Source organism: Podarcis filfolensis, assembly GCF_964270895.1.
Source record: "Podarcis filfolensis genome assembly, chromosome: 3".
NCBI lineage: Eukaryota > Metazoa > Chordata > Lepidosauria > Squamata > Lacertidae > Podarcis > Podarcis filfolensis.
This window is the reverse complement of record NC_139606.1, coordinates 39,694,446-39,715,049: the sequence shown is the minus strand read 5'-3', so window position 1 is coordinate 39,715,049 and position 20,604 is coordinate 39,694,446. Positions and strand designations below refer to the sequence as shown.

Here is a 20,604-nt window from a genome sequence, read left to right as displayed (position 1 = left end):
CTGCAACCGGTATAAATTACACAAATGTAATATTTGCATAGATTTTCTTACTTTGAAAATATGTTTTGCTGGATGCAGGGAAGAACAATGCAGTGTACCTTGGCTACTAGACATCCTCTTAAGGCTTTCTCTCCCTTCTCCTCAGGAGATTTTATCAGACCACGGGACCCACAGTTTTGCGTCTGTGTTTTCAGCCAAAACAACACCCCGCCAACCACTTTTTTCTTTTGGTTAAAAGTGAAATCTGAGATTTGTAAAGCTTCTGAATTCCACGCCCTTTGCTGAATTCCGCACATTTCTCTTGCTTGCTTGGAATACACACAGAATGCTCCGTTAACAATAAGTAGGGCTAGTTAATGAGTTCTTTCAGAACTGTTCAAAGGAATAAGTAGAGTTAAGTGGTTTGTAGATTTGCAGCCAACTGCATATTTCTAGACCAAATACATCTTCTGTTGCTCACCTCCATACTGTGTTTTTAGAGTTCTCTTCCTTTCTCTGCATCTGTGTGAACAAAAAACCCCCGATCAAGCTGCTGCGTCAGAGGGGTGCTAGACCTAGGCGTTGGGTTTCATTGGTATGTTACATCCCCTTGTGTATAATTTGTTTCAGACCTTACTGCAGGCAGGCGAGGGGGACGGGATCAAGGAGCTGCATATTTGTAGGCAGAGTGTTTTTATTGCAGTTTCCAAATTACCCTAGACTTCTAAAGTCATCCTTAAGTGCTTCAACAGTTACGAAAAAGGAGCCAAATAAAATTCCCAGCTGAATTGGAGCCAGTGAAAGGGAAGGCTGGGAGAGAGATGAAACTTCTGAATTAGCAGTTGCTGGAACTCATGGCTGGCCTCTACATTTGCTCTGGGTCAGGGGTAGGAAGGAGGATACAGATGGAATCCCCCACCACTTCCAAGGCCTCAGATTTCATGCATGCCAGTTGAAGTGCTTTCGGTTATCTCTCCTATTGTTGGTGTGCATGTGTGAAGGGCAAAAAATGCTTCTTGCTCGTGTCTGTTTTTTAGAAAATCTATAGATGACCATGCCAGAAAGTTGCATGCCAGTTTTTCTGGGATATTGGTGTCAGTTGCAAAGCACTTCTTTAAAAAAGCAGAAGTTGTGTATGCTTGGGAGGATGTGTCTTCCATTTAATAGCCTCTTTGGCCACTTTCTTTTAACAGGCGTTGCATTTTATAAGCTAGACATTTTTGCCTACACACTTCTGCCTCCCTAAGAATGAATTACCCTCCAGCCATTCTAGTGGGCAAAGTTTTTGAAAGAGAAGGGAAGTGGAAGGGAAAAGGAAAAACAAACAAGCACCAAATCCTGCTTTCAGACCCCCTTGCCTCCTAAGGATATGCTCCAGCTATACCGCTCCCTAAAGGATGCCTGTCTTTCTCAACACTGAGGGCTACAGAACCTCTACATTTCTCTGGAGATAATTTGTCAGGAGGCTTGGGGTTGTGGTGGGAAAAACCAGAAGTGGGCATGGCCAGAGCCAAAACTGGGTGTTGCCTACCTTTCTCTCCTTTTTGTCTCATTCTTTCTCTTTCTTTCTGATACTTCCTTCTCTCTCTGTCTCTCCATCTTCCTACCACCTACAAGGCTGCCAAAGAGGGACAGGTTGCTCTTGCCAAAAAGCCTAAACTTACTACTTAAAGAAGACTTTCTTTCCTCACTCAGTCTGTTTCAGCTTCACTCCCTATTTCCCTCCTCCTCTCCTTCCTGGCTCTCCCCACCTGCATGAAATCTGGCCCTTGAGCCATACATTGCTGGTCTCTGATCTGTCCAGGAGTTTATCTATTAATCATTCATCATGTAGCTCAGTGGCACACTTTGGGGACTCAAATTTCAGCGGCGCCCTGTGTGACACCAGAATTCGGTGTCCTTTCTCTTCTCACGCTCCATTCTAAATAATCGTTCTGGGGTCTTCTGCAGCATCCACTGCAGTGCTACTGAGCTTCCCCTGATGCTCCCCAAACTGGTTGTGCTCCCCTAAATCCACCACTGCACAGCTGGAAACCAATTCATGTAACTTTCAGCAGATCTTCTCCCTTCTGCCACTTTCTGGTCACTTCAAATACTTATTTTTACAAAAGACTGCGTGAAATTGACATGGATGATGGTTTTGCACTGCCAGTAGTAGATCAGATGGGATGAACAGGCAAGTTGGAAGGACTGGAATTTTCCCCACCCCACCCCACTGCCAATGCAAATTGAAGATATGGCATCCTAATCTAGATGGGAACTGAAGCCTGGGGATACCTACTCCCTCCAGAGCCCTGCTACAGCATGCCAAAGGCCCTTCTAGTCCAATGTCTTGTTTTCACAGTGGCCAACCAGATGTCTATAGGAAGATGGAGGACCCGAGGGCAACAGCACTCTCCTTAATAGTGATTCCCAGAGCTGGTATTCAAAGCCATACATAGCCATCTTGGATTGTTTCCCCTGCCCCCAGTTCTAGTGAAAATTCCCTGCACTTATGGGCATCGATACATAGCTAATATATCTTCTAGTTTGGCTCTAGCTGGCAAGACATTATGGATATTTAAAGGGAACATAGTATGTATGGTGGCAGTGTGCATGAAGCAGGGGAAAACCCCAGCTGATCATTAAAGCACTTTCAAATAGAGATGTGATCCATATCTTATGTATAAAGGTAAAGGGACCCCTGACCATTAGGTCCAGTCGTGGCCAACTCTGGGGTTGCGGCACTCATCTTGCTTTCTTGGCCGAGGGAGCCGGCGTACAGCTTCTGGGTCATGTGGCCAGCATGACTAAGCCGCTTCTGGCAAACCAGAGCAGCGCACGGAAATGCCGTTTACCTTCCCGCCGGAGTAGTACCTATTTATCTACTTGCACTTTGAGGTGCTTTTGAACTGCTAGGTTGGCAGGAGCTGGGACTGAGCAATGGGAGCTCACCCCATCGTGGGGATTCAAACCGCCAACCTTCTGATCGGCAAGTCCTAGGCTCTGTGGTTTAACCCACAGCGCCACCCGCATCCCATCTTATGTATAACACTGGGTTTAAAAAAAAGAGCTAAGAGGGAACAGAGGTGTATAGTAGCTGCTCAGTGCTCAGCAGCTTCCCTTCTGGTGCTATGTGATTTCTTCTCTTCATCCATTTAAACTACTGAAAGAAATGTATGCTGATTCTCTTCCTTCTTTTTCTTCCAATAGATTCATTCATGTGGTTGTGATCCAAATCGACAGCAATGAAGACGAGGCTTCCTGCAGCAGTTGCTGCCCTGTGTGCTCTTCTCCTCTGTGTGACAGAGGCTGAAGGTAAGTCATCCCTTCCTTTATTCCTTGGAAAAAAAGTGATGGTGCAGAATTAAAGAAGGAAACTATTTCTCTCTACGTGTGAGTGCTTCACCAAACCCCCTTTCCTCTCTCTCCCTTCCTCCCTCCGTCCCTTTCCTTCCTTTCTGTGGTTTGTTTACTTCCAGAGAGCAACTCCAGCTGAGTAGCTCCACTCTCCTTCCTCTTCTCTGTTGTCTTCCCAGTGTGCTGTCCACACTGGATGTCTCCTTGCAACCAGAAGCTGGCCTCTGCCCTCCCGTGGCCTCCTTTCCTCTTTCCCTCCCTCCGGGGAGAAGGAGGACACCTGTACAAACTTGAACCTTCTCCTTAATAAGCCAGAGAAACCCTGGAGCGTTCGCACACGCCCTCCTGATGCTTAATTGCTTTGCTTTGTACTGTGAATACATAATAGACACATGCACAGTTCCCCCCCTTTCTCTTCTTAAAAAACAAACCCTTTATAAAATAAAGTACTCCAACAGAATCTGGCTACCTGTGCATCTTTGTCTGAATGGTGGTGGGGCTAAATGGGTGAGGAAGGTGGGAAGTCTTTCCTAATGAGTCAAACATGTGGGGCATTGCACTTGCTCCTGTGTAGGGAGCAATAACCAGATCCTTAGAATTAACATGACATTCCTGCCATTCTTTCTCACACAGAGGAGACTGGCTTTCAGCAAGGCACCTCAAAACTGTTTTGCTGCCTGGGATAAAGCTATTACAGGTTTTTCCAAACTTGTAGTCCAGCAACAGCTGGTGACCCAATTCCTGTCATCCCTAGCCAGCAGGACCAGTGGTTAGGGATGATGGGAATTGTAATCCAAAAACAGCTGGAGATCCAAGTTTGGGAAACTCTGGGCTATTGTTCCCCAGTGCCGGTAATGGCTGTTTACTGCAGGTGCTGCAGAGAATCGTTCCCAAGTCTCTTGAGGTCATGCCAAAGTGCCTGGCCAGGCAGCTGCTGGCGCCAGGAACTCAGAAAGCATGCAAATAGTTACACTCATTCTGGTGGTCCAGGAGGGCCTTGGGCATATGAGGGAGGGTGTGTGCATGTCACTCTGATGTCTCTCTCACACTGCCACCTGAGGCAAGTGGCTCCTTGAGGCTAAGGACAGTGCTGGTTGTGGTCCTCACAGTAAGTTTTGTCAGATTAGTAACTTGGAATCTTCATGCCAGAGCCTCAGAGGTCTTAGTCCTGGTTTAGAACGTGTGCTCATAAAGGAGAAAGAAAATCTCTAACCTGGGATTTCCCTTTCTCATCTCAGGCAGTGCTGAATGACCCCTGGCATATCCACTGTCCCAGGGGTGGGACTAACCTCTGGCTCTCCATATGGTGGAAGTCCAGCAACATCTGGAGTGCCATAGGTTCCTCATCCCCATGCTGCCATCACACACAACATCACACATAACATACTTTAAATAGGTGAAGGGTTTTCCCTTCTCTCCTTTCAACCTCTCAGATTATTAGTATTATTATTATTCCTTTTCAGTGGCAACACCAGTGGTGAACAGTCTACCTAAAGCTGGGATAGGGAACTTAGAGCTCTTCAGATTTTGCTGGATTCCCAACTCCCAACAGCCCAAGGTACATGGCCAATGGTCAAAGATGATGGGAGTTGTAATCCAACAACAAATCCATGCTTTGCTGCTGTGAAGGAGGGGATATTCAGATCAAACATGTGCACAGCAAACCATTGCTGACTGGGGAAATAGAAACAGAGCAAAGAAAACCTCTCCTTAATTTATCCATGAACTCATCCATTACATTCTTCTACTCAAAACTCTTCATTGAGATTTGTTAACCACACAGTTAGCATTGTACTGGGCAGCACTGAATGCTCATAAATTTTCATACAAGAGTAAAAATGTAGTCTGGTAACTTGATTCTTACACATATATGAGAATTTTTGCATATCTGTTCTTAATCTGCATAGCTGACAAAAAAAACCTATGTACTGTTGCTGCTGCATCCAGAGGGAGGTAGTAGCTAATATTGCCAGCACTGTGGATTTGTGCTGATGGGACTTTTCCAGTATCTTATTCTGTATAGATTGTAATTTGCTGCATCCAATTTTGGAAGCTTCAAGTCTGTTTAAACTTTGGTCATCTCTGTTGTTGACAACTGCACCCTTCTCTCTAGCCTTGCCTTGTCACATCTCGGTGCCATCACCACTATCCAAAACTCTGCTGCTTCTGTTTTCTTCCTACTATTAGATTCCACCCCCTGCATACACCCTGGGGCCTGGACCTTTCCTTTTCTTCTGTGTTCTTATGCTATGAAGTGCCATGTTCATTGATGATGCTCAAAAAATGACACGAATGAAATTTCCAGGATGCAGCCTCTAGCAATCTATGTGCAGCATATTTATCCTGGCAGTGCCCATAAATAGTGTTTAAAGAAAAAAATACTTTAGGTTAAGAAGAGACTTACGGTAAACTGCATTTAGGCAATATGTTTACAAATCCTGGTGAGGGGCACATGTGGCCTCTCATTGTGGATGTGTTTCAAGACAAGCCTTTGATACACTGGAGCAGATTTCAGACCTTTTGCATGCTCCATTCTTTCTTAATATTCCATGGAGGAGGGTGGTGGTTGTGCTGTGCCACTTCCCCATTTGATCTGTTGCGGGAGGTCCTGCTGGAGACTCTATAACATTATCCTGGCTACAGCCGAAGACACAAAGTAAAGGACTACTTGTGGACATAGCACCACGATGCTGTCATGGCATGCAAGAGTACAAACTGAATGCATGCAACTTGGGAGTAGCGTGTGCCGCTCTGATGGGATATGCATCAAGTATGTATTTATCTATCTCGTTCAAGTTGCTTGGGAGCCTTTGGAAATCTGTGTTGAAGGATAAGATGTGGTTTAACTGAATGTATCGAAATCCAAACCAACATTCCAATCCATACATGACCTCAAATGTCTGACTTGTACTTATGGTTGGTTCTAACCTAAGGCCACAATTCCCAATCACTGACCACAGAAGTCATTGAGACTAGTCCAGTATAGGTGGTTTGACCTTTTTTTTTTTTTTGCATGCAGATCTGAAATGATTACTGCTTTTCAGCTTCTAGCTGGCTCCTGATTTTATTATAGGTTGCAACAAAACCAAAATATTGGTATCTCATAAAACAACACAGACATTGGGTTTTTTGCCCTGCTACAGACTGGTTTTAAAACAGTTCTTTCCCTCAAAGGAAACCTAGAAACTGTAATTCTTGGTGGGGAGGGACCGTGTCTGTTAAATGGGTATAAAACTGAAAGAAGCTTGCTGTTTTAGATGTATCTCCTAGCAGCCCAAAGCACTGTAATTTGATAAAAACGTGTAAACCCTCCCAGCTAAATTCAGACTGGTTTACTTGTTTCTACAAGGCAGTAATTAATTTTGAAATGTTTTCAGCACCCTCCCCCCCCCCCGTTCTAGAATTACAGTTCTTTCTACCCCCAATGCAGAACCAACGTCTGGGTTATTCAGGCGAGCATGACAATATCCTTCTATGCAGTTCTGTGCCTTTTGGTGCACACTAGGACCTGCAGATGGGGATACTCATCTAGCATTAGAACATCAGCTAATAATACCACTCTCTCCCTCTGAAAGCCACACACAGCGGGGAGGTGAAACATAAGACGTAAGAAGCAGCTTTTTCTGAGCTCTCTTCTTCCCAATTTGGGACAGTGGGGCAACAATAGGTGCTGTTATCCCCCTCAAACCTGATGATTATCAGTGGGGTGCCTCTGCCAGGGTTTGGTTTCTGTATATTGGAATATTCTTTTTTCCTCCATGAGGGGAGTATTCCACCATGTGAGTTTTCACCTGAAATAATGACTTGGCACTGAACAGACTTTCAGAGAGGTGATAAATTTAAGGTAAGCCTCCATGAGTGGGTCTCTGACTGCTGGCCCTCCCCCCCACCTCCCCAGATGTCTATGCTTTAGGGGAGCATGTCTAAAGCTGTGCTCTTCATGTGTAGGTTGTTTCCTCTTTGATTTAGAGCTCTGATCATATGGAGTATAGAACCAGAAGGTGGAGGCACTTACCTGACTTCCCAGCAGGTGAGTTGTTGCTGCTGCCTACCTGCGGGGGGGAGGGGCAAGATGGTGGTGAGGTTGGGGAATGGCAGATGTGCTGGCTGAACCACCAAGGTAGTACATTACCTTTCTTGATGCCTTCCCCTCTTCCTCCTGGTAAGTAGCAGCAACTCACCTGCTGGGGGAATCATAGAATTGCAGTGTTGGAAGGGACCCCCCCCCCAATGTTCATTTAGTCCCACCCCCTACAGTGCAGGAATACTGCCTATAGGTGTCCCTGGGTGGTCTCGAACCACCAACTTTCTGATTAACAGCCAGAGGCAAGGACCCATTGCGTTACTGGGGGCATGTTAAGAAGTAAGCCAGTATACAACTACTTAGCAGCTATATAGCAAATTACCTCTTCCTTATTCCTTAAATATTAAATAAAAAAACACACATACACACACGACATGGGCATAGTCCACTATACATTTCTGTCATGGCTTGGTAGCTTGAGTCTAGCCTTCCTTTAAATATTGCTTTCCTATCTCGTTAGATATTCACAAGGAGTAGCCAGATAGTGTCACCTGTAAAAATGCTGTCTTTTGATTAATTTTTATTGCATTTGATACCCAAACCAATGTGAGAAATAGACAACCTCATGAAGGGCTTGTGTTCCTCATCTTAACTAGTCAGCGTATGTTTACAATGCTAACAGTTGTGTGAACTTGATCAATATAAAGACAACCTATTGCTTATGTTTATTTTTGTGAGAGAAATATGCGGAAAACAATATAAATCATACCCCTGTTCTTGGCTTTACCACAATACTTTCAGTGGTATAGAATAATTTGTGAGAGAACCTGGGAACAAGTTTCCTTGATTTCTGTGGGACTTGTTTCAGAGTAGACACGTGCAGGATTGCATTGTGGGCTCCCTTTTTCAGTGTATTTTATACACTGGTACAGCTATTTGACTAGAAACAATCACACAGTCAGGAAGGACTCAGAAGACTCTTCACAACGTAATAAAAAAGTAATTAAATTGGCTCATAGAATACTACATTTTATTAGTATATTACTTACTTTTGCTATTTTGAAGTCTGATTTCCTCAGTCATCCATAGTAGTGAAGTTAAAAGACAGGTTTGGATCCAATCAATCACTTTATGCATGATGAAGGGCTTGTGCATGTCTAGTGGGCTTCTGAGAAACAGAAGCAGACTACCTATGCTGCATCAGAAACTGCTTTAGAAACACCACTCTGTTTCAAAAGTGGCTAGGTATGATGCATAGGGGAATGCTGTTTGAGAAATAGAAGATCTTTTAGTTGCACAGAAATAGTTGCATGGTACTTTGGATCCTAGCCAGAGGCTGCAAGCCTGCCTTTTTGTAAGAAACCAATAGGTTCTAGATTCATTGACAAGAAGTATTTTTATTTATTTTTTAAAAAATGTGCCCTTTGTCCAAATCTAGCAGAAGTATAGATTGCAATCCCATCACACTTCACTTTCAAGTAAGCCCTATTGAGCTTGGTTATTGAACTTTGAATTTTGTTGGAATAAACTCATGTATGATCAAGTTTGGAATAAACTCATGTATGATCCATACTCCTATGGAAGTAAATAATAATTGCGCCGTTGAATTTGCTACAAACAAACAGATGATCTCATATGAGAGTTAAAAGTGATGTTCACACTCTATATATATATATGCCAAGTGCCACATCTGAGTTTTCACGAAGCAAATTACAGTCTTTTGAAATGTTAAAGACTTTTCCCCACAGTTAGTTTTTTCAGTTTATCTGGAATCCGGTCATTTGGATATCATCAAGGTGGGCTGCTGCTGTCCCTCAGCAGTTACAGCCTAAGACCTCTGCTGCTTCAGGTCAATTTACCTTCAAGGTTGGTGGTGCTATTTTTTTCCCATGTACTGATTATTTAAAAAAGAGCATGCTCAGGTCAGTTGTCTCTGCCTTTGCATTAAATTTGTCCTGAGCCATTGCTATGGAAACAATATTTTATAATGGTATTCTTTAAATTGTTGTGCATCCTACTATTAACATCTATTGCATGACTTTGGTACAGTATATAAATGTATGCTTTAAGTTTTGACTGCAGAAGTGTGACTGGCTTAAACAGAATGAAGAGTCAATTGTACATGCAGATTAATATTCTAATCTCACTGCCTGTGTATGGACAATAGGAAAAATAACATGTATTCTAGTTACTACTATATCTACTACAGCAACAGCACAAAGCCATATTATCCCATTTTCATTGGAAATGACCATACATTAAAATACATTCAATATTTATTCAAGACCTCAAGCTCCCCCACATTTAATTGTATGAAATTTTATTATGCATTTTTAAAACTGTGAATCACTTGCAATGCACACTGATGATGTGCTTCTGTGGTCAATGTAACTGCCGTGTCATAGGTGATGAGTGAATTATCTCCCTGGAAGTAGTTAACATTTTGTCACTGATTGCTCAGAGGCCCACTTTTCAGTAAGTTGGGTTTTTTTAAAAATTTAAATAGGCCAAATTAAGTAAAAATGGACATCTTCCAAGAAAACCACAAGATATGGCTCATTCACAATGCTTGCCAAACAATCTGAGGTATTAAAGGAAAGTACAGCTGAATTTCATCTGCCTTTGTTAGACTTGTTTAAATAGTTATTTATAGAACGCCTACCATGCACTGACAGTGAATCAGTAAAATCCTGCATGACTCAGCATGAACAGTTTAACCATGAGAATATCATTATAAAATATTACTATGAAACGTCTTTGCGTAATGATCCTTGTACATGGAAGCTTCCGTCCATTGTGGGAAGCTAAACCAAAATAAAAAAAATTGACTTTTCATATACATACATGCATGATGCTGCAAGATAGCATATGTAAACTATTCCTTTCTGTACTGTTCCGTTCATCGTCTCATTAGCTCCCACAAATTTATTTGCAGTCATTCGTTTGGACCACTGATGACCTTTTCCTTGTTTCCTCCCCCCCCCATACATTCTGTAAATAAATGTCTATAAATATACCTTGATGTTGTCTTTCCATAATTAACCATTGTTGTGTAAACGCCATACTGGCATTTTGTGTTAAAATGCCATTCTTTAGTATGGATACACCTGCTGCAAAGGGGACATGATAAAAGATAAACAAAAAGTTTACACCTCAGGAATAGTATAGCAAAGGTGGTGTAAACAGAAAATGTGTTTTTTTTAAAAAAGTTATACATAATAGTTTAAATGTGATAGGTAATAATTTCTAATTTGTTAACCCCTTCATTCCCAATTTTATGTATAAGCAGATTCAAGATAAGCCACTCGGGCAGCTTTTTGGAACTGAGGGGTTAAACTCCAAGAACAAATATATGCATATATGGTATAAATTGAGCTCTGAACTGCTCAAATCTTTACCACATTCCAAAATACATATTTCTCTTTTTCTCTGCCAAGCTTTTATTTTATAAAAAAAAGTTTCAAATGTGCAGAGACCATTTTTAAAAAGACCGATAAATTCTTTGATGTCTTATTGAAAGGGATTATTGTGTTAATGTCAAGTGATCTCATGGTGTTGTAAGCAGGTTGTGATTTGGCATGCTTCTACGAATTGCACCCAGCATGTTAAAAACATTCTTTTAATTGTTATGTGAAATGTTTGCATATGTGGTTATTATCTGTGAACTCATTGTACATGTATCCAAATGTGTTTTCTATTGTGCTTGATTTTGCTGGCCATTCTTGAATGACTTGGCAATTCAAGAAACAAATGTTCTGTGCTGTCCTCTGTAATGTGTATTCTCTTTGATGTGTTTTGTCATATTCCATCAGCTTGTATCCTTCCTTTGCCAACAGCATATCCTTATATGTGTTGGAAACAAATTTATGCAAAGACATATCTTAGCAAGCTTTGCTTAACATACATTTTTTAAAAATTTAACAAAATGTTCATTTGTTCAACATTTAAACACACTCTTGCTTGGTGTAAATCTTTTGCAGTTAATCCGCCGTCAGACTTGAATTTTAAAATTATAGATGAACATAGTGTTCAAATGTCATGGACAAGACCATCTGATGCAATAGAAGGTTACAGGATAACAGTGACACCTGAAGCTGGTAAGTTTTGGCCTTCTAATAAGCTGAAACCTCAAATAATGCAGTCTTGCTCTATTTCATTCATTTTTCCTAGCTGATTTTTTTTTTGGGGGGGGGGTATGTCCAAATACAATATGAAAATGCATACCAGGGACAGCTTTAATTTGTCCTAAATGATTCCTGGTAATCATGTTCAGCATGGTTTCCTGGCAGGTGCACTAATTCTAGAGGGTGGAGGCATCATTAAAGGTAAAGGGATCCCTGACCATTAGGTCCAGTCGTGACCAACTCTGGGGTTGCAGCGCTCATCTCGCTTTATTGGCCGAGGGAGCCGGCGTACAGCTTCTGGGTCATGTGGCCAGCATGACTAAGCCGCTTCTGGCGAACCAGAGCAGCACACGGAGATGCCGTTTACCTTCCCGCTGGAGCGGTACCTATTTATCTACTTGCACTTTGACGTGCTTTCAAACTGCTAGGTTGGCAGGAGCAGGGAGCGAACAATGGGAGCTCACCCCTTCAGGGGGATTCGAACTGCCGACCTTCTGATTGGCAAGTCCTAGGCTCTGTGGTTTAACCCACAGCCCCACCCCCGTTCCTTAGCACAAGCCTAAGCCCCCACTAGCGAAATCACCTAGCCAAGTGCAGCATCAAACGCAGGCTCCTCCTAAGCATGAGAAAAGGGGAGCAGCAGCTATTGAAGCTGTGAGGCCCTGGGCAAGGCCTCCTCCTGATCATGTTCCCACCGTGGCAGCGCCAGTCCCCAGTTTGGGAAACCCTGCTGAATGCGATAGAACGTGGCAGGGGTAACTGCCATTAGAGTAGCTGGGTAGTAGGCAGAAGGGCCATGACAGCTTTACCTCTGTGGCCACACTCTGATATCAGTGCAATTCAGCCACTTTCTGCTGGGCCACTGTACTATGGACATGCTACTATACCTATTTCAGGAAAAGAAGTGACCGTGTAGTTTCTAAATTTCTTTCATTGTTAAATAGGTAAAAGCTCTCTTTTATTGTTTTGAATGAAACTTTGCAACTATGACGTGTTTATTGTTCTACATATATTGTGTTGCAGATGGACCTACTAGAGAATTTACCCTAGCACATAGCGCTACCCAAACTTTATTAACAGACCTTACACCTGATACTGAATACATTGTAACGATAAGTTCATATGATGACAGAGAAGAGAGCATATCTGTCTCTGGACAACTTACAAGTAAGTTCGCATTATTGATTTAGATGTATCCAGAGAGTCACAAAGGTCTCCCTCGGGAGGTAGTGGACTCTCCTTCCTTGGAGCTTTTTAAGCAGAGGTTGGATGGCCATCTGTCATGGATGCTTTAGCTGAGATTCTGAATTGCAAGGAGCTAGACTTGATGACCCTTGAGTCCTTCCAGCTCTACAGTTCTGTGGTTCTATGACCCTGGTATTATTTGGGCACAGTTTCCTGTCCCCATATGCTTCTGTCGTGTAATGAGCAACATTCACCTGAAGCATCCATCATTCCCCCCGCCTCCATAATAATATTTCAAAAACCTGAAGGCATGCAAGAAAACTGTCACTTGCAATGAGGTTATCAGATAAATGGGGTTATCAGTATGTTGGCTGAACCTACCCTTGCTCTGACTTTGCTAGGCTTTCTCCACATGTTGACTTTTGTAGTAAATGTGCCCCCATCTGTTCTGAATTTGAAGGAGAATAATGGGATGTGAATCACTGGAGAAGCCCAAATGTTTTTTTGGCCCTATTTACATACTCTCCCAGCACATCCTTAGATTCTGACAGTTTATCAGTGATATGGGATACTTCTTAATCCTATGTTATTTTGTTGTTCCAGTTCAAACAGGTGGTTTAGTAACAACAGAAAAGAAAATCGAAGAAGTTCAGTTACAGAGTAAGTGACTTTGCCCATTTAAAATCACTTAAAATGACATTAGGAACGTGAGACAGTTCTTTCTAAGTCAGCACCACCAGTTGCCCATTGAGCTGTGCAAATTCTTCCTTTCCCTTTTCTCAATAGGTATGTCTACTGGACAGGGAAAAGAGTGTTTAGTTGCACCCTGTCCCAATCACTGTATTACAGACACTAGTCTGTATCACTCCTTGTGCTGACTGCTAGGTCTGGTAGCTAAGGAGGAAAACATTTATTTATTTATTTGTTGGTTTGCTTGCTTGCTTACTTATTTTTGCAAGCTTTTGTTTCCTTAAACTCTTAAACTCTCCATTTTCCTTTTCTCTTTTGATCTTCCTTTCTCCATTTATGGACAAAAGTGAATTTAGCCTGGTGAGCTATCAGCCTTTGTTTTATTCCTCAAGCTTTCCAACCATTTAAATTATGGTTCAGAATGTGGGAATTGGACTCTAGTTCCCATTTGCAGAGTATGCGGAAGACAGTCCTGGGTCGTTTGAACCTTTAAATTAATTCTCTTTTCCCCCTCCTATAAAAACTACACAAGACACTCTCTTTAAATAAAAAGAGTATTTACGTTTAAATAACATGTAACTTTTACTTAGTGTAGTTGCAGCTGCAGATTAAAATACACAATGCAGATGGGTGATACTTAAGTTGCTAAAACATTTTATGTAGATTAAACCAGTGATGGCCAAACTTGGCCCTACAGCTGTTTTGGGACTACAACTCCCATCATCCCTAGCTAACAAGAGCAGTGGTCAGGGATGATGGGAATTGTAGTCCCAAAACAGCTGGAGGGCCAAATTTGGCCATCACTGGATTAAACTGTTACAGACTAACTAACTCTGAGCCAGACAGCAGCAGAACAGTTCATACCTGCTGCTCTGACTGTTAAGATTGCTCCTACTAACTGCCATAACTGTACCAACTGTCATAACTGCCACAGAGTGTATGATCAGTGGCGTAGCGTGGGGGGTGCAGGGGGGGCCGGCCGCACCGGGCGCAACATCTGGGGTTAGGGCAAATCCATGGGTTAGGGGGCGCAAATCCACGGGTTAGGGGGCGCAAATTACTTGCCTTGCCCCGGGTGCTGACAACCCACGCTACGCCACTGTGTATGATGTCATAGAGTTCTACTGCTCTTGCCATTAACTCTTTACATATGCATTTTGGATACTAACATTCCACACAGAGGACTTCATTACAGTTGCTGTAAATCAGGCATCCCCAAACTCGGCCCTCCAGCTGTTTTGGGACTACAGTTCTCATCATCCCTGACCACTGGTCCTGTTAGCTAGGGATGATGGGAGTTGTAGTCCTAAAACAGCTGGAGGGCTGAGTTTGGGGATGCCTGCTGTAAATGAACAAGAATCTGATTCTAACTGTGAAGTGCCAACAAACAATTTTATTTTTAGTCATATATTGCCTGTATAGTAAGGGGCTTTATACATATTATAGGTTGGATCCAGAGATCCTGTGGGTGGAGTTTCACTTATGGAATCTCCTGCTTGTGGAAGGAGAGGAAATATGTGGATTCTTCCTCTGAAAAACTATCCCTTCTAGTCAGTGTGGGAGGTGGTGCAGGAGTCAATGAAAATTGTCTCATATTTCTTTGTAGTGCATTACTTATGCTACATTACTTGTGTGGGTGTATGGCAATGGTCATTAATTTTGATAAAATTATATTTCAGGATGTTCCCTCAGTGCTGTTACAGATCTAGTTTTTCTTGTGGATGGCTCTTGGAGTGTAGGCAGAAATAACTTTAAATACATCTTGGATTTCATCGTTACCCTTGTGTCGGCCTTTGATATTGGAGAAGATAAGACAAGAGTTGGAATAGTTCAGTACAGCTCTGATACAAGGACTGAGTTCAACTTAAATCAGTATTTCAAAAAGAGAGATCTCATTGAGGCAATAAAAGGAATACCATACAAAGGAGGCAATACAATGACAGGTATGGACTTTTAAATATTATAGTAATCAGGGATGTGCACCATTCTCAAAATTCACCTTGTATCAGTAATGTTGGAAAGCAACCTGATCTGTTTTGGATGCTCTCATTGTTTTTCTGATTTGACTTGTTATTTGGGTCCAAATTAGTTCTGTTAAATCTGAAGCTCACATTCCCTCCAATTGACTATAAGAGGAATCTAGAAACTGATGGATGAAAATTGCAGGCAATAGATCTGCCAAGCGATAGGCAGACCCAACCAGGTTTTTTTGTATGCAGGGAACCCTTAAAATATATTGTGCTATTTTAAAAACTACATTTTTTCTTTTTTTCTGCCAGAATTAGAGACAGTTGGTAGGCATAGTTTCCCCTTCTGAGGGGATGAAGCCTGAGAATTATCATAATGATAGCTGCAGTGGTTCTCCCATTATCATTTGGTAGGTGGGTAAAATAGAAATCACTTGTGTGAGTGTAGAAAAACAGAAGAATGAAAACAATTTTATTGTAGTGTTTATTTTAAATTTTGTTAGAAAACAGAAAGGATGCTAACACTCCTCCCCCAAATTATTGTGGTTTGAGTGCCCTGGAGAAATAATCACTTTGATTAAAACCAGGACTTGCCCCTCAACATGAAAATATCCCGTGACCTCTCTACCCATGCACTGCACTCTACACTTCCTCCACATTCAGGGTGTTTCCCTAGTCAGTTTTTTAAAACAAATGCAGTGATTGCTTTAATTTTACAGCAAAATGCAGTGTCACAGAGCTTTAGGGAGTCTGATCCAGCTCAAGATGCATCATTAATTGGTGCAATCCAATGTGGACGTATGAAAACCTCATCAGAATCAACTCAGTTTGCCTTGTCATTTTGGGCTGGACACAGAGCTGAAAACATGGATGAGTTTCAAGAGCTTATAATTTTTCTTCATTGATTGTGCTGCCTTCTTGATTTTACAAATTTTGAATTTCATCTAAACTTGGAACATCTGTGGATTTTAAAATTACAACCCATTTTTCCAAATTTCAGGAGAAGCAATAGACTATCTGATTAAGAATACATTCATTGAATCTGCTGGAGCAAGAAAAGGCTTTCCTAAAGTGGCAATCGTCATAACCGACGGAAAATCTCAAGATGAAGTAGAAATCCCTGCAAGAGAACTTCAGGGCATAGGAGTTGAAGTGTTTTCTTTGGGTATGTCAGATTTCTGCAACAATTAAAGTATTAGTACAAATATTATGGAATTATATTAAAATTGTGTTAAAAGACCTGGGGAATAGTTTGGAAAAATGTATGCCTGCCAATTAAAGGATATAAAAGAAGTCACTATGTGAAGCTCTCTAGGGAGGTTGTCCCACAACCAGGAGTGGGGTTCTCTGCTGAAAAGGCCCTCTGAATCTCATATTGTGGGGGACACTCAACATTAGCTGGTGATGTTGGGGCCTGGGTAGGTAAAATGCTATCTGGAGCATTGGTGTATCACTGGCAAACATATTCACATATTGTTACTTTTTTCTTTTGAAGGAATCAAAGCTGCGGTCGCCAAAGAGCTGAAGTTAATTGCCTCTCAGCCCTCACTGACTCATGTTTTTAATGTGGCCAACTTTGATGGCATTGTGAATATACAGAATGAAATAATCTCGCAGGTGTGCTCAGGTGTTGATGAACAGTTGGGTGAACTGGTCAGTGGAGAAGAAGGTAAGGGACATTTTAAAGTTTCACAAGAACTAGATACTTGTGTACATAATCAAGCATTTAATCTCCTTGTTCTTGAGATCCAACTGGATCTTTGTTTTTATTTTTTTCAGCTATAGAGCCTGCCTCAAACCTGGTAGCTACCCAAGTCTCATCAAGATCCATTAGAATCACTTGGCATCCATCTCCTAGTGAAATAACTGGCTACAAGGTGGACCTCATTCCAATGATAGCTGGTGCCAAGCAACATTCATTGAGCGTAGGACCTCAGACTACTGCTTTTAATGTAAAAGACCTTTCACCAGACACAGAATACCAAATCAATGTGTATGCAATGAAAGGACTGACTCCCAGTGAGGCAGTGACTATTATGGAAAAAACTCAGGCAGTAAAAGTTCAAGTGGGTAAGTTATTGGCTACTAAGATTGCAGAATCGTGTTTGAATTGCATAAAAACAAAGCATTATTGGGAAAAGATAGTTGATGTAAAAGACATAAAATATAATTTCATATTTTTCTTTTTAACTGTATTTTAGAAAAGCTTTGGGGACTGCTGTTGCAAGGCAAAAAAATGGGCTTCTATTAATTTATCTAAAATGCACAGAGATAAATAAATGGAGGACAAAGATTCATATCCTATACATACTTACCTAAGCATAAGTTCCACTCAACAATAGGACTTACTGCTGCGTACATATTTTACATGATATCAGAGAGAGAGAGAGAGAGAGAGTTTCATATCCCGCTTTATCACTACCCTAAGGAGTCTCAAAGCGGCTAACATTCTCCTTTCCCCTCCTCCCCCACAACACACACTCTGTGAGGTGAGTGGGGCTGAGAGACTTCAAAGAAGTGTGACTGGCCCAAGTTCACCCAGCAGCTGCATGTGGAGGAGCGGAGACGCGAACCCAGTTCCCCAGATTGCGAGTCTATCGCTCTTAACCACAACACCACACTGGCTCTTAATGCCTAATAAGATATGGTTGGGCCTGATGCTGTCAACTGATGGCAGTGGTGCTGGCTTGGGATTTAGCAGATCCTGGACCAGTTCAGCCTCTCGGCTTCCCCACCATGGAATATTAGAAATCTAACTTCTGTTTGCCATCATCTAACTTGTTGCAGAAATGGCATGGGAAATAAAGCCTATGTACTAGACTATTATTCATACCAGGAATCTCTACCCCAAAGTGTACACCCCCCAAAGCTGTATGACTACCTATTTAGTAGGTGATATCGGAGCTCATGTAGTTAGCATAGTAGCTAAGAGAATGTGAATCTCTCTTCAAATCTTGCCACCCCTGTGAACACAAGAGGCAAGCTGCTGTCTCTCTGCCTCATCACCACCCCTGAAATATAGGAATAATTCATGATGGTGATATGTAATGCTTTGAACACTCTGAAGTGCTAAATATATATAAAAATACTAAGTGTTCTCCCCCCTCCCCCTTTCCTTTACACAGAATGCTCAGAAGGCGTGGATATAAAAGCTGATATTGTGCTTCTGGTTGATGGCTCCTACAGTATTGGCATTGCCAATTTTGTTAAAGTAAGAGCATTTTTGGAAGTGCTGGTTAAAAGCTTTGATGTTTCGCCAGCCAAAGTCCAAATCAGCCTTGTTCAGTACAGCAGGGATCCTCATACAGAATTCACTTTGAACAGATACACTAGAATTGAAGATGTACTTCATGCAATTAACACCTTCCCCTACAGAGGTGGATCTACAAACACAGGCAAAGCAATGACCTTTGTAAGGGAGAAAGTCTTTGTTCAAAGCAGAGGTGCAAGACCAAATGTCCCAAGGGTCATGATTCTTATTACTGATGGGAAATCGTCAGATGCCTTTAAAGATCCTGCTGACAGACTAAGAAATTCAGATGTAGAAATATTTGCAGTTGGTGTTAAAGATGCAGTACGATCAGAGTTGGAAGCAATTGCTTCAGAGCCTACAGAAACCCATGTGTACACAGTGGAAGATTTTGACGCTTTTCAAAGGATATCGTTTGAGCTTACACGGGCTATCTGCTTACGAATTGAACAGGAACTTGAGGCAATTAGGAAGAAAGGTGAGTCGCTCTTGCTGTGCAGAATTTTTAATTTAGTATTGGTTGATGAAATATGAAATGGTATGCAAGTTTAAACAGAAAACTCTAAAACTGAATATAGAAAACACAGTACTAATTCTGAACTAGACACTGATACTACTAATTTAGTGAAACATAATTATGCAATGATAAGTATCTCAAAACAATGCTAGTAAGTAAAATAAGAACCATTAAAGGAAATCATGCAAAAAAGTAAAAATACAGCATCAAAATATCATTAGAGAATCCCATGTATATTGCAGAAGTGCCCGCTATAATGCAATCGTGATAATTAACAATGTACACAAAACCACACACACCCAACTCAACAATCACACTCCCCTTATGCATAGTACATCACTCCATACTCTCAATTCCACTTATTCAGAAGCATTATAGCCTCCAGCTGTGGATGCAAAGCATAGCCCTCATGGCTAGCCAATGATAGCTTTATCCTCTCCCCAGCTCTGCCCCCTCCCCCAGTAGGCTTTTAGACTAGGAGTGGGGAACCTGTGGGTTTCTGAGTGTTTGGCTGTAGTTTCCATCAGCCACACCTGTCATGGCCAATTAAGAGGAATAATGGGAGTGATTATCCAGAAACATATGGAGGCCACAGGTTCCTCTGTAACAGCCTGTTAAATCAAGATGTTTCTGTATATATAGCAACCAATTGTGTTTATACACCTTACTGGAAATTGAAAAGAGATTTTCTAAAGCCTTCATTTGTTCACCATGTGCTTTTTTTCAGCAATTCACTTGGGAGCAAGGGATCTGAAGTTTTCAGAAGTGACATCTAACAGCTTCAAAACGAGCTGGTCTCCAGCAGGACCTGGTGTTTTATCTTACCTTGTCAAGTACAAGGTGGCTATTGGCGAAGACGAATACTTTGTTTCTGTACCAGCTCCGCTTACTAGTACAGTTCTTACCAATTTACTACCACAAACCACATACACCGTCAGTGTGATTGCAGAATATGAAGATGGCGATGGACCTCCTTTGAATGGGGAAGAAACAACTTTAGAAGGTATTGTTCCTATTGTCCTGCATCAATTCTCCTTCCTGAAAACCAAGATAGGGGCCCTATGTATGTGTTACCATAGAGATGTGTTTGCTGCCCCTGCCCCACCAAAATTAGCTCTTGGCTTTGGCACACACCAAGTAGCCATGGTTGAATATGAATCAGTATGTATTGTGTTCAGATAACAGCTGTCTAATGCAGAACTGTATATGAGGAACATACCAAGAGATTTACCATTGGTAAATGAGAAAAGGTACAAGGCTACAAGGTGTATTTACTAATCTAACAGATACATTAAAACCCTTTGGTTATTTGAGTTTCTTGGGTCCACTTCCCTGTGTTTTCTAGAGAGAGGCTATACATTGTATCTTTCTTATTTGGAAAGTCCTGTATCACAAACCAATTTGGCGTTCCTGAGGTGGTAGAACAAAGACGGATAACTCCATATTGAAGCTGATTTTTCAGCACTTCAAATGGATTAAATTTCATATTTATGGGAACTCCCACTTTCCTGCCAATGCCCTTTCTTTCT

General features: G+C 41.7%; 1 protein-coding gene across 23 annotated transcripts in view; it reads left to right on the top strand.

Annotated features, from left to right (window-relative positions):
- COL12A1 (collagen type XII alpha 1 chain) overlaps positions 1–20,604 on the top strand; it is a 116,394-nt gene that overhangs the window by 7,176 nt on the left and 88,614 nt on the right. For 14 of the 23 annotated variants that reach the window (XM_083608078.1, XM_083608071.1, XM_083608083.1 and 11 more), the window contains exon 2: positions 3,172–3,276. In XM_083608078.1, the coding sequence (XP_083464204.1) occupies positions 3,207–3,276 (70 nt within the window). In that variant the 5' untranslated portion in view covers positions 3,172–3,206. Of the gene's footprint in view, positions 1–3,171; positions 3,277–11,322; positions 11,440–12,489; positions 12,634–13,254; positions 13,312–15,020; positions 15,285–16,308; positions 16,474–16,803; positions 16,978–17,087; positions 17,379–18,433; positions 19,037–19,802; positions 20,079–20,604 lie in introns of all 23 variants that reach the window. The other 9 variants (XM_083608079.1, XM_083608089.1, XM_083608088.1 and 6 more) reach the window with 1 other exon arrangement.